General features: G+C 40.1%; 1 protein-coding gene across 1 annotated transcript in view; it reads left to right on the forward strand.

The window, feature by feature from the left end:
• Positions 1-15,057, forward strand: part of DMGDH (dimethylglycine dehydrogenase) — a 61,841-nt gene that overhangs the window by 1,462 nt on the left and 45,322 nt on the right. Inside the window, exons 3-5 of the mRNA XM_032847845.1 lie at positions 7,664-7,762; positions 9,982-10,146; positions 13,236-13,440. Of these exons, the coding sequence (XP_032703736.1) occupies positions 7,664-7,762; positions 9,982-10,146; positions 13,236-13,440 (469 nt within the window). The remainder of the gene's footprint in view (positions 1-7,663; positions 7,763-9,981; positions 10,147-13,235; positions 13,441-15,057) is intronic.

Raw genomic sequence — 15,057 nt, forward strand, 5'->3', positions numbered from 1 at the left:
CTGGCTCCGCCATTTTCTACCCAGCTGACTTGGGACCTTGTTACTTAAGCTTCCATTCCTGCTGGGCAGAAAGGGGCCATCAACAGCACCTACCCAATAGGGTTGTCACGAAGGTTGAGTTAATATGTGTAAAGTTATTAAACACATGGTAAATGTTTAGCAAGTGTTAGCTTTTGTGTGGAAAGATCCTGGCTGCCTGATCCTGGCTGCCTGATCTCAAACATAGCAGGAGACCTTTCCCTAAACTCCCCTCACCTGGGTTTCATGGTCCTTTTGCTTTTATGATTTTAATTCCACACTGTGAGTCGGCAGCTTGGCTTCATGAAGTTGAGAACTATGAGGGCTGGGAACATGCGACATTGTTTTCAAAAGTGTTGTCTAAATAGACACATAGCCTAGGCAATCGGAAGTATTTAATGATACACATAATTGTTCCTGTGCTACACAGTAATTGGGCTGAAATGGAAAGTTGCTCAGGTAAAGGAAGTGATTGACACTGCTTTCATACCAGTATGTCATCCCAATGATTTCTGAAGTCAGCTAAGGATGGGAGAGAAAGTTTTGGTGACTGTTGGTACAAATCTCTTTTGGAGAAAGGGTTGAGCAGTGTTAGCCATGGCTCGTCATCCCTTTGTGTCTCTAGTTTTCCTCTGCTGAGACAAGAGGGAACCCTGCTTTTCGGGGACTCTTGAATCTCGGACCCACTCTAGGTTTGGGGGTTGTCAAGTACTGAAAGAGCTGCCTGTCTTGTGCTGAAATTGGGGGAGAGTGCAGCCCAGATTTAGGCCCAGTTGGGCCCAGCGTCCCAGTGGTCTCATAGTCAGACCACACCCACTGACTGGATGGAGACTTCTGGAAAAGTCATGCCAAGTCCAGCTCCTCTCCCTGTCTCTTTTCCCTCCAATCCCCTCATCCTTCAGTCCGAGCAGGAGGTGCAGGTACCTGGTCCTCCCTCAGTGTCCTTTCAGAGCCTTTATAGGCACACTGGCTCTCGTTTCCTCAGTTGTCCCTCAGCTCACTTCCTCCTACCTGGAGAGAGGGGTCTGGGAAGCCACCAACACTCCTGGCTCTACCCCACTCCCTGAACTAGACTTTCGAGGTGGCTTCATATTGTCACACAGGAGGAAGCCTGCATTTCTCCTGTGGCTCTCCTGTAACTTCTCCTTAGTGGCCATTTGCTTATTCTTTCAACATTAGTGACTGAGAGGCTGTATTGGGTTCAGGCCAGTCCTATTCTAAGAGGTGAGGACACAACAGGGAAAAATGAATGCCTGCACCCCCAGAGCCACATTCTGTGAAGCAGACAGAGAACACACAAGCAATGCTTGAGAGTAATCAGTGCCGTGAAGAAGAGGAAGGTGGGATAAGGGGATGAAGAACAATGGGATGGAGAAGTCAGGACGCTACTTTGAGGAGGTGATGCCTCAGCACAGACCGGGAAGAAGTGAGCAAGGGTGTGGTGAGGCTGTCCAGGTAAGGGCATGTAGGCAGGGGGAAATTTAGGCAAATGGAGATATTCTGAGAGAGAGGCTTACACCCTTTTAAGACTTCTGGATGGTTAAGGAGGGCATGTGTTTCAGTATTTTAATTACAGATTTGATCCTTTATATTTGATTGATTTGATGTGGCCTATGTTTTACAATAGATTATTGGACTCCCTGCATTATTACTTCTTAGACATCCTGTTAACGAAAACTCAAAAAAGCAATGTACTCCTAACCTGAGTTTTTTCAGGAGAAGTGGGCAAAGTTCTTAAGATGATAGCTTCTTGTTAAATGTTAACTGTGCAGAATAATTTCCCCTTAACCAGAGAGATACCAGAGTGAGTGGGAAAGGCATGCTCCTGCTTTGTGCACAAGGTATTATGCTCTACAGTTTACAAAAAGAGACCCAGGCAGTGTGAGCTCAACATGGACTCAGGCATCAGGAGCCAGATTATTTGACCCCCTGGGGATAAAGGAAAAAGCAACATGAAGAAGTTCCACATATTCGTAATTTTTAACACAGAGAAGTATTTAGAGCAGATTTGAGAATGTGGAAGGCTGGGGAGCCAGCTAAAGGGGCAGATTACAAAAATCTAGGCAGCATCACTGAAACATGACACGTGCTCAAGGTTAAACGTATCTGTAAAGTACAGGAATCAAATACTTATGGAGGAAGGCACAGCTTGCAAAATGAATATTTAAAATGGAGTCACAAATCCCCAAATCCTGAGGCTTTGCTGTATTTTAACAAGACTGCTTTGTCAGCAGGTGCCACGACTACCAATTTAGAACATTTCATGTAGGATGGAGGGAAAGGGGAGAGGATGGAGGGAGAAGCAGCTTTGGAGCATGGGGCGCCCAGGAGAGGAAGTCCCTGGGGATGGTGACAAAGTGAATATTCTGGAGAACTGAGGACTGAAGATCTAAAGATGCACAGTGATCCATTCAGGACGGAGGGAGACAATACTAGAACTTTCTATTCATTTTCATCTAAAAATGTAACAAAGAAATTAAGCTTTACTGGTCTTTATAAATAGCCTTCACTTATGATGCAGGTGACATACTGGGTATGATTCCAAGGTTCACTAAAAGGAAGGTCGGCACCACAAAGGAGGCACCCCTATACTTTGTTTTTCTTTAGTCTACCATGACATAATGTAGATCAGGTGCTATAGAGAATCACTGTTGTGATGAATTGAATGGAAACAGGGGTTTAAATAATACAATTTGTGATGAAAGGGAGAGGGAATGAACTTGAAAGTGTTGTGCCACATCTCATACAATAATTTAAAGGGTTGTGAAACAACATTTTTCTTTCTTTTTTTAAAGATTTTATTTATTTATTTGACAGAGAGTAGAGAGATCATAAGTAGGCAGAGAGGCAGGCAGAGAGAGCGGGGTGGGGGGTGAGGGGGGGAAGCAGGCTCCCTGCTGAGCAGAAAGCCCGATGTGGGGCTCGATCCCAGGACCTTGGGATCATGACCTGAGCTGAAGGCAGAGGCTTTAACCCACTGAGCCACTCAGGTGCCCCCAAAATTTTTCTTTTACAAAAAGACAAGTGTCCTAAATCTAGTGACCTTTGTAGTGATGAAAATGGCTGCCAGTCATTTCCATGTAGCAGATACACATTAAAAAAAAAAAAAAAAAAAGAATGCAAGCTCTCCTTTCAAAGTAAAGATGATATTTTAAGTGAGAAATAACTGCTTTCTGCAAAACAGTCCTTTTGGGAAGAGAGCATTTTGAAAAGAGATGTTTTGAAATGTTGGCTTCATTATTAGATTTTTCTGGCCAAAATGATACGTATCTAGAAAAACTCTCATATATATACAAGAGATAAATTTTTCAACACATCTAAGATTTTTCCAAATGATGAGTTTCAGTGGGACTTGTACCCATATATTTAAAATACAAAAATGCGGTGACTTCCAATTAGCTCATAAAACAACTGCTGGACAAGAGTACATGAAAGGTGACTAGTCAATCAAGTTACAACAGAAACGTTTGTGTAGGTGTTGATGGGGGGGAGGAGGTGGGGTCACAATGCACAGAGTACAGCCAAGAAGGTGCCTTTTTCCCGCTCAGACCTTTGTATCATTCATAGCTGGCTTACCCAGCTAGCATAGACATTCAGACCAGTCTCAAAATAAAAGAAACCTGGGATTAAGCCTTCAAGTTGCTGCTTTACCAAGGCTAACCCTATATATATTTCAGTAATAAAGCACATTATTCATATACCTTTGGTAAAATTTTAATAAATCAGTTGACTATTCAAGCTATTCTATATAATAAACTTTACATAATTCTATATAATTATATGTCTATATTATATATTTAATTTCAATTATATGTAATTATATATTATAATAATTTAATTTGTTTTATAATTCTGTATAATAAACTTCAAAAGCACAAAAGCTTTTTAACACAAGTAAATTTTAAAAATTCATAAGCTTTTCTACACAATAAACAAAATAAAATTATTTAAAATATTTAATTCATTTCATGTTGTTTTTGTATGTTTTATGATCTCTGTTACAAATAGTAATACAGGGTGCCTGGGTGGCTCAGTCATTAAGCATCTATCTTCGGCTCAGGTCATGATCTCAGGGTCTGAGGATTGAGTCTGGCATCAGGCTCCCTGCTCAGTGGGGAGCCTGCTTCTCCTGCTCCCCCTGCTTGTATGTTCTTTCTCTCTGTCAAATAAATTAAAAAAAAAACAAACCTTAAAAAAAGCCCAAATAATAATACATATTCATATGTCATGTGAGAACAAAGAAATCCACATATTTTAGTGGGTGTGTTTAAATTTTTTTATCAGATGTGAGTGTCTGGATCGCCTGGCTTATGTAATGGCTTGAGGTCAGTCACTGGGCTTTTTTGAGGTTGTAGAGGCTCGTGAAAGAGAGGGCAGGCTTATTAGAGAAAGATCATCACTAGCTTTAGTGATAATTGATGATTTCTCAAATGCCATCATTCTTTTCCTACTCATTCATTGTTAGCCTACTGTAAGGAAGAACTTTTTCTTCTCCCTGTCTGAGTATTTGTTTATTTGTTTAATCAACAAGGACTCATAATTCTAATTTCATTCAAAGAGTTATAGTTCTTAATGATTTTTAATAATTTTGTTTCCTCAAATCAAAGGTAGGCCCTTTCCTGTCCTCCCTATAGACTTGTGACCATTCTAGTATCTTCTCTTTTTTTTTTTTTAAGATTTATTTAATTATTTTAGAGGTTGGAGAGGGTCAGAGTGAGTGAGAGAGAGAGAAAGAGGAAGATACCACACTGAGTGTGGAGCCTGACTTGGGGCTCAATCCCATTCCTGAGATCCTGACCTGAGCGGAAATCAGGAGTTGGAAGCTTAACAAGAGTCGGAGGCTTTTCTCTTGGTTCTTATGTCTTTCTTGAAATGCTTTGGCACTCAATCATATGCTCTTGATTTCATTGTTTCATATATGAAAGTTTCACAACTTCAGTCAAGCTACAAAACCTTGAAGGATAAGAAGGATAAAAACAATGTGTTCAGGGCACCTGGGTGGCACAGTCAGTTAAGCGTCTGACTTCAGCTCAGGTCATGATCTCAGGGTCCTGGGATCCACTCCTGCATGGCTCCTGGCTCAGCAGGGAGCGGCTTCTCCCCCTCCCTCAGCCCCTCCCCAACTTGTGCTTTCTTTCTCTCAAATAAATGAATCTTAAAAAAACACAATGTTTTCCCCTTCAAAATTCCTATTTACTATATTCTTTCTGAAGCCCAGAATAGAAACACAGTGTTCCCTAAACAGAGTTCATTGGGCTAAATGTCTTAAATAACCATTTTACAAAAACGAATCCATGTGACTTTTTCAGATAAAAGATTATTAATTCGTAAAGGAAACAAGATGGGATCGGGAGGGAGACAAACCATAAGAGACTCTTAATCTCACAAAACAAACTGAGGGTTGCTGGGGGGAAGGAGGTCAGGAGAGGGTGGTGGGGTTATGGACATTGGGGAGGGTATGTGCTATGGTGGCTGCTGTGAAGTGTGTAAACCTGGCAATTTACAGATCTGTACCCCTGGGGATAAAAATACATTATATGTTTATAAAAAATTTAAAAATTTAATAAAAAAAGATGATTAATTCATAATTCTATTAAAATAGCTTTCTGGGGAAGGGAAGAGGTTTGATATAGTGTAGATAGACAATTTTCTGGTGGTCTGATTTATTCCAAGTTAAGCTCAGAAGATCTTGAGTAAATGGTGAATGGAACCCTACACCAGGGTTTGTGAATATCATTTTTTTTTCCAACTGACAGGAGATATATGGAAGACATGCCTAGCAGACACCTGAAGGCTAGGGATTCTCCATTATTGATCTCGAAAAGCTCATATGCACACTGATACTAAGGAGAGTGGGATATTTGAAAGTGAAAGAGCCTGACCCACACTTCCCTCTAAGCCTTGTCAGGATTTTTCAAGAAAAAAAAAAAAAAAAAGGTGTGCATGGGTCCAAATGCTTGAACAAGTACCTGACAGAAGCCCTAGGGTTCTGATCCGTAAAGGATGACACTGAGGAACTTCAAATGGAGTGCTTTTGAGTCCGGGAGAACCAAATATTTACCACTATCATAGAAGAACCTTATAAATCCTCCCAAACAGATTTTATTTGGAACAGATTGTGTTCTGATGAGCTTTCCAGGATAAATTAGCTACAAAATGGGGCTCCATGTTCCAAGATTCATTGTTTATGTACCACAAAAAGGAAAAAAAAAAGGCAAAAAAACAAAACGGGGCCCCAGATACTTAATTTAGAGAAGCTGCTTCATAGAATTGCTTAGAATTCTTTTTTTGGATACTACATTGCATCTTCCAGAGTTAATAAAAGGGGTTTTGGGCATGCTACTATTTAGATATTTTTTGGTGAGAGTAATTCATAAGTGTTTATTCAGCAAATACTTGTGGGGTACAATCTATGTGTTCATCAGACAGGTTAAGCTTCAACAAAAGTCTGTTCACCAATTAGCCAGGCTCTCATTCTCAGGAATTTTCCAATTCTTGAATTTTGGAAATTTCAGGAAAGAGAACAGGAGGGCTGTTCCATTTAAGAGAATGGTGGGGCTTGGGTCAAGGAAAATTTTGCTGGTCCATGCTCCTCCTCCTAATGGGAACACAGGATTTGTTGGTTTGGGTCCATACTGTATGCCACCCCTACCTGCATATTCTTCCTAACAGCATACATCACTAAACTTCTCATCTAAATCATCCCCTTTATGAACCTATGAACACTCTTTCCTTAGTAACTTTTAGGGACTTGCTGTATATGTTCATTGCTTGACTTCCCATTACCTACATAGTTCAAATTGCTTCTCATGACTGTGCCCATAAGTCTTATGCCCAGCTCTGCTCAAGCTGGAACTGATGTGTTCTCATCCCAAAAGAATGGCTGACACCTCCTGGTTTCTTGCCTGTAATAAAGTCCTGCTTAACAGATAAACTACTTAAACTTAGAGAATGTTGTTGGCAAGGATGTGGATGAAAAAGAACCCTTGTGCACTTTGGAGGGAGTGTAAATTGGTGCAGCCACAATAGAAAACAGCATTATTTGCAATAGCCCAGTTGTGGAAGCCACCCAGATAAAAGGATAAAGAAGAGTGGTATGTGTACACAATGGAATATTAAGCAGCCATAAAAAGGGATGAGATCTTGCCATTTCTGTCAACATGAATGGACCTGGAGGGTATTATACTAAGTGAAGTAAGTCAGATGGAGAAAGACAGATAACATATGGTTTCACTTATATGTAGAATCTAGAAAAAAAATGAATAAACAAGCAAAAAGAAGAAACAGATTCATAAATACACAAAACAAACTCATGGTTTCCAGAAAGGAGTGGAGTGGAGGGCGGGGGGATAGGCAAAAGAGATAAAAGAAAGTGAGAGATAGAAGCTTCCAGATTATGGAATAAGAGATGGGGTAAAATGTACCGCATAGGGAATATAGTCAATGGTATTGTAATCGTGTTGTATGGTGACAGATGGGAGCTACACTTGCGATGAACATAGCATAGCGTTGAGTTGTTGAATCCCTATGTTACACATGAAACTGGTGTAACACTGTATGTCAACTCTACTCAAATAAGAAAACATTTTAGAGAATGTTATTATTATTTTTGTATTTAGTATTTTCTTTCCTTTCCTCTTTCAAGGCAGGTTTAACAACTTACTTTCATCCTGGAATAAACTTGAAGAAGATACATTATGCCAGCATCAAACTTTATGAGAAATTGGAAGAAGAAACTGGACAGGTAAATGTATTTAACTTGAAATTGTCTTTTAGGTTGATTTCTCAGAAATATGTAGGATTTCTGAAGAAGTTGGACATACCATCATTAAAGCTGTGTGTAGTGACATTAATGGCATGTGAAATGTTTCACATGGTAGAGAAATCTGATGGGTGTTTCAGGTAAGAATCCCAAGTGTGCTTTACTATCCATTTAATTTTCTGAAGTACATTTCCCATGTAGTTAACCACTCTTCTTGATTTTTTTTTTTAATGAGGAAAGGATACAAAGAAGCTTTCAAAAATATCTTTAGTCAGTTACTATATCTAGAAACTAAGAAATCGGAGCGTTTCAGCAACTGGATTACAAAGGAGCCGAAGGCAATGCCTGCCAGATTGTCACACAGTTTTGAAAAGTACTTCACTAAAAGCCCTTCCCTTTTATTTTTATCTCTTTTCATACTTATTAGTGCTCTTAAAATAAAGTGGCCGGCAAAAACTATCTGTAGGCTAAGATAGGAATTTACTTAAATTTTTCATGTTATTTTCCTTGCCTGAAACTATCAAATGGCCCCCACAGCTTGTAGGCCAAAGGCCAAAGGAGGAGAATCTTTATCAGCTGAGCCCTGCCTGCTTTCCAGCATTTTCTTTTGCCACTCTTTGCTATTTCATATGCTTCAGCTATTCTTAAAATCAGCTTTTTTTTTTAAATTTTATTTATTTATTTGACAGATCACAAGTAGGCAGAGAAGCAGACAGAGAGAGAGAGGAGGAAGCAGGCTCCCCCTGAGCAGAGAGCCCGATGCGGGGCTCGATGCGGGGCTCGATCCCAGGACTCTGGGATCATGACCTGAGCCGAAGGCAGAGGCTTTAACTCACTGAGCCACCCAGGCGCCCCAGCTATTCTTAATTACATATATTTTTGAAACGTGCTGGGCTCTCAGCCTGAAACAACATCTTCTCGGACCCCATCTCAGTATTCACCCTCCACTCTTCCCCAAGGTCATCCCCCTTGAGAAGCTGTCCTTGACTTTCCCCATCCACCAGTCAGGCCAGATGAGGCAACATCTCTTGGTTCTAACAATATATAGCATTCTTTTATTTTTTTAAAATTTTATTTATTTATTTGACAGAAAGAGAGTGAGCTCACAACCAGGGGGAGCAGTAGGTAGAGGGAGAGGGAGAAACAGGCTCTCAGCTGAGCAGAGAGTCCCATGTGGGGCTCTATCCCAGGACCCTGGGATCATGACCTGAGCCAAAGGCAGATGCTTAACTGACTGAGCCTTCCAGGCACCCTAACATGTAGCATTCTTATAACACAAATCACAAATCTTTCTCTCTCTCTCTGTTGTGGTGATTGCTTTACTGTTTGGTTTTCCTAGGTACTATGAGAAACTTGAGGGCAAGGAATCCATCTTTGATCTCTGTAACCCAACGCCCAGCTGAGTGCTTGGCCAAGTGAAGGACTTCAGTGAATGTCAAATAAATGTGTGTTTCCATTCATGCTTCAGCTCATCATTGCAACATTCTGATTCTTTATATTCCTTTTGTTTTTAAATTTAATTTTATTTCTTTTCAGTGTTCCAAAATTCATTGTTTATGCACCACACCCAGTGCTCAATGCAATACGTGCCCTTCAAAATACCCACCACCACCTAACCCCCCACCCCAGACCCCTCCAAAACTCTGTTTGTTTCTCAGAGTCCACAGTCTCTCATGGTTTGTCTCCCCGTCTGATTTCCCCCATCTCATTTCTCCTCTCCATCTCCCAATGTTTTCCATGTTATTCCTTATGTTCCACAACTAAGTGAAACCATATGATACTTGACTCTCTCTGCTTGACTTATTTCACTCAGCATAATCTTTCCTCAGATCCTTTGTCTTTCTCGTTTTCACAGGCTTTTCTTTTCCTCTTCCATGAACACTATCCCATGTTATTGTAATTATGCTTTCAGCTGTCTGCCTTTCACCCGCAGACTGTAAGCGCCATGCCTGCAGGCTCTTTGCTTCCTGTTCACAGCAGCATCTCTGGGGCTTACCACAGGGTCGGACACAGAGGAGCCAGTAAGTAGTTGCTGCGTGAATGTCTTCTTGTAAGACACAAAGATTTTATATAGTTATCTCTTGCACCATAGGGTAAATCTCTTTTTTGTATGCTTGCATTTTTATTGTGCTGCAGAGGAACCATGTTTGAATGCCAAATAATGATTTACTTACGTGTTTCTGTTACCATGATTGTCACAGGTGGTGGGATTCCATCAGCCAGGTAGTATCAGAATTGCCACAACTCCTGTAAGGGTCGATGAATTTAAATATCAGATGACTCGGACTGGCTGGCATGCAACAGAACAGTATATTATTGGGCCTGAAAAAATTCAAGAGATGTTCCCTTTACTCAACATGAATAAGGTATTTATTTTCACCATTTGTTGACCTGAATTAGGATTAGAAAAATTTACTTTGAGAAGTTTATTAAAGGTAGAAAAGCTTTGCGCACACATTTGGAATGGCAAAATCAGATGATAAACGCTGGAATCTGGGTACGTAATAGGTGAGCTATTATGTATGCTAAATGAAATATAAAAGCATAATGAAAAAACTTATTAGTTTTCCATCTGTGACGACTGAGGAGGCATTTTTATTACCTTTCTATTACTGTGTCCCACAGATCTCAGGGTTTCCATACATAAACTTCTGTTTGAGAACCACAGAGAGAATAATTATCTGGTATGATAAATATGCATATAGACAGGCTGTCTTATTAAAACTTTTTACAAAATCAAATTTAGAAGTGCCACCCTATGTTGCTCCACAAATATCACCGAGGTCTTAACTGTACTCCCAACAAGCTCTATGTCAGGTATTGATCTAGTTTTAACCAAACTTGGCTGAGAAAATCCTCTTGGGAATTTAGTGGCTTTTTTTTTTTTTTTTTTTTTTTTTTGGCCAGGCAGTAATCCCATTTGGATAATAAGCAATACTAACACTATACAACACTACAGCATAGATTTACGTACCAGCTACTAGGCTAGGCCCTTTATATGCATAATTTTACTTAATTTTCACAATAATATTATACAATATATATTGTTACTGCATAGGAAATTGCAGTTTAGATCATTTACGTAATGGACTCAGGCTCATCTGGCTAGAAAGAGCAGAGAGAGACCTGAAGCCGGGTTCTCAGACTCCATTGTGCACACTATTCAAGTTCACCACCAGGTGGGGCTGGTGAGAGAAGCGTGGGCATATGGTCCTCTTTAGTGACTACAGCAGGACCTGAACTGAACTGGGGTGGCACTTTGTATCATTGAGCTGGGTGCTGGGGCTGTTTGCCCTCGGGAGCCTATAGACGTTTAGATGTGTAGGCATTCTCTTGTCTGTAGTTTTGTGTGATGACAGTGTGGTGACAGACTGAGTTGCACTGTCTGCATTGAAATTGCATCACTGTAAGGTTATGCATATTATCTGTTTAACATGTCACTGTGGGAATGCTTTACTGGAAGTCCCCACCATCACAGAGTTTTCTCAAAGGTATTAGGCAATGGAAACATGTGGGAAGAGTATTCTCTGCATCTGGGGGCAGGGTGCCAAATCAAATAGATAACGGGATTACTGCAATGAGACATATCCATTATAAAATACCAATGTGACATTTGGAAGTCTACAGTAATATGAATTCCATTAAAATCAAAATAAGTCTCTTGGACTAAAACTGTAAAAAGAGATTGGATTAGTAATCAAAAGCTGCCCACAAAGAAAAGACTGGGCCCAGACGGCTTCACTGGTAAATTCTACCAGACATTTAAAGAAGAATTAATACTAATCTTTCATAAACTTTTCCAAAAATAGAAGAGAACACTTCCCAACTCATTCTAAGAGGCCAGTATTGCCCTGATACCAAAACCAGACAAAGACATTACAAGAAAAGAAAGACAGGTGAATATTGGTACAAAAATCCTTAACTAGCAAGCCGAATTTAGCAATATATAAAAAGGATAATGCAGTATGACCAGGTGGAATTTGTGCCAGGGATTCAGGGTTGATTTAACTTCTGAAAATCTGGGACACCTGGGTGGCTCAGTGGGCGAAGCATCTGGCTTCTACTCAGGTCATGATCCCAGGATCCTGGGATCCAGTCCTACATCGGGCTCCCTGCTCAGCATAGAGTCTGCTTCTCTCTCTGCCTGCATCTCCCCCAGCTTGTGCTCTCTCTGTCTCTCTGTCTCTGATAAATAAATAAAATCTTTAAAAAGTAACACTTGAAAATCAGTGTAATGTGTCACATTAATAGAATAAAGGACAAAAACACATGATCATTTCAATAGATGCAGAAGACAGTTGACAAAAGCTCTTTGATCGTATTGGGTGCTTAGTAGATTTCTACTGAATGAATGAGACCTAAATATAATACTGCACGGTGTTCTGTCTATCAACTTGGCTCATCAGACTGTCATTCTTCTTTGTTTCCCCATAGTACCTAGCCTGATGGCCTACCGCAACATAGATATTCAAGCATTAGTTGTTGAATGACTAAGTCAAGTATACATTTTCCTGATACCTATATGCACTTAACATGTGAAGTTGTTAATAGTATTGAACAATGAAATACAAATAATTGACCAATTAGTATCAGATGGATTGCAAATGTCAGAAACTAAAATGGTAATGCTTAAACACGACAGAAGTTTCTCTTTCATTTAGGCAGTCCATGATTTGAATGGTGGCTATTCTCCATGAAGATTTCAGGAGACCAGTTGTCTTCTAGATCATTGCTCTGTCATTCCTAGGGTGTGTCTCTTCTGTTTATATTCCAAGATGGCAGCAGCTAGAGCTTTAGCCATCATGTTCTGCATTCCAGACAATAGGAAGGAGGAAGGACAAAGAAGGGACAAAGGGCATATGGTAGTGTTTTTGGTTTTTGTTTGTTTGTTTGTTTGTTTGTTTGTTTAAGTAGGCTTCATGCCCGTTGTGGAGTCCAACTCGTGGCTTGAACTCAAGACCCTGATTGAGATCAACACCTCAGTTGAGATCAAGAGTCAGACAATTTGGACCACCTACGTGCCCCATGCCAGTGTTTTCTAAAAAATGATTCATGAAAGCTGCCACATGACGCTTTCATTTGTATTTCACTGACCAAAACTTAGTAATACTTCTAACTACCAGCTGGAACTAGTAACTGCCAACTATTGAAAATTGTTCTAAGTGGCTGTGTGTCTAAATAAACATTCAGTTTCCATTACTGTGGGGGGCAGGGGAGAGAATGGATGTTGGAGACAGTTGCAAGCCTCTCTCAAACAGCGTGTCTACTTAACACTCAGTGTGAGTCCTGCCCCTGCCTGAGCTTTGATAAAGGAAAAGGAAGGACAGACTGATCAATCTGATGCCATGATGCCCTTTTAAAGTCCAGTTTTACTAAACATTTCCTGGCAGGATACAGTTATACTGAATAATGGGTAAGTTTTTGTTCAGCATTGACTCTTTTATGATTAATTTAGGTTTTAGCTGGACTGTATAATCCTGGAGATGGTCACATTGATCCTTACTCTCTAACTATGGCCCTAGCTGCTGGGGCTAGGAAATATGGTGCCCTTCTAAAATATCCCACCCCGGTGACTTCTCTGAAACCCAGGTCTGATGGAACGTGGGATGTTGAAACGCCACAGGGATCTATGAGAGCGAATAGAGTTGTGAATGCTGCAGGTAAGCATCATATATAATATATATATATTTTTTAAATTAATGGGTTCTTTCAAGTGGCCAGACATGTGGCCATAGAGTAAAGTTTTACACTATGCACATTGTTGGGCGATACTGTAATGTTCCCGAGATGGACATTTTGTCTGTTTCTAAACTACAAAGCTCCCGCCTCCATCACTTTGCTTTTGGCGTGTGATGCCACTCTGCCCTTGGTGATGCATGGAAAGTTGGTGTTCTCGTCCACCCTGTTTTCTTCTACTGCAGATCATGTTTTGTTAATTATACTGCTTTTTCTCTTCTGTGTTCGCTCTTTGTTTATACTAATAATCAAAGTCTAGTGTGTGCAAATTTGTGAACATCCTTTATGTTCTCAGTTTGCTTTGGCAGGGCAGAGTTAATCATTTGTGTTCTCTCTCACCCATTTCTGATTGGTTGACTCCAGTCAAACCAATCAGAAATGCCCATCAGGGTGCCTGGGTGGCTCAGTTGGTTAAGCAGTTGCCTTTGGTTCAGGTCATGATCTCAGGGTCCTGGGATCAAGCCCTGCATCAGGCTCCCTGCTCAGTAGGGAGTCTGCATCTCCCTCTGCCCCTCACCCCACTCATGCTCTCTCTCGTTCATGTGTGCTCTCTCTCTCAAATAAATAAATAAATAAATAAATAAGTCTTTAAAAAATATTTACCCTTTTTCCTTTCAGAACATTATTAAATATATTTCTCATATATATATATATATATACACATACATATGTATACATATGTGTGTGTGTATATATACATATATATATTTTTTTTTTTTTTGCTCTGTTACAACTTAGACTCAGAGTAGTACAGTCAAAAGGGATATTTGAGATAACAAGTCACTCATTTTCCATTGTGGAGACCAAGGTCCAGAAAGGTCCTGTTACTTGGCAAAGCAACATAGTTAACGTTGGAGCCAGGACTTGGACCTGGGTTTTTGACTCCTGAGTTAATAGACTTTCTAACAGGTCATTTACCTGTGATGTCATTTCCAACTGTCACACATACAAAAGTGAGTTCTTGTGCAAATGAAAATGCTTATGCAGTCTAAACTGGACTAATAATTTGTATTTACCTGTGGTTCAGAGTGGTTAATTTAAAACCCAAAGTAAGCAGGAGGCAATAACTGATTTTCTTGTGGTCTGCTCTTTGAGTCATTGCTTAAATTATAAAATATTTTATTTATTTATTTATTTGTGAGAGAGAGAGAGAGAGAGAGAGAGCGAGCACAGGCAGGCAAAGGCAGAGGGAGGAGCAGGCTCCCTTGCTGAGCAAGGAGCCAGATGTGGGACTCGATCCCAGGACACTGGAATCATGACCTGAGCTGAAGGCAGCTGCTTAACCAACTGAGCCACCCAGGCGTCCCATTGCTTAAATTATAAAATGAAAACAATCATTATTTATCAAGTGAAATGATATGTCCATGAAGACAGGTCAGAAACAGGGACCCTTAAGTTCTTTCCTCTAAATTAGTAATTTTTGATTGATGTTATATTTTTTAACAAAACATTTAGTGGTTCCAGAAAAGTCATGTCTTCAATATTTAAGAGTTTAAGATAGTATTTCTGAATTATTCTAATCCATGCCCCCCATTTGAAAA

This window comes from Lontra canadensis, unplaced genomic scaffold, assembly GCF_010015895.1.
Source record: "Lontra canadensis isolate GAN:19392208 unplaced genomic scaffold, GSC_riverotter_1.0 scaffold4, whole genome shotgun sequence".
NCBI classification, from domain to species: Eukaryota; Metazoa; Chordata; class Mammalia; order Carnivora; family Mustelidae; genus Lontra; species Lontra canadensis.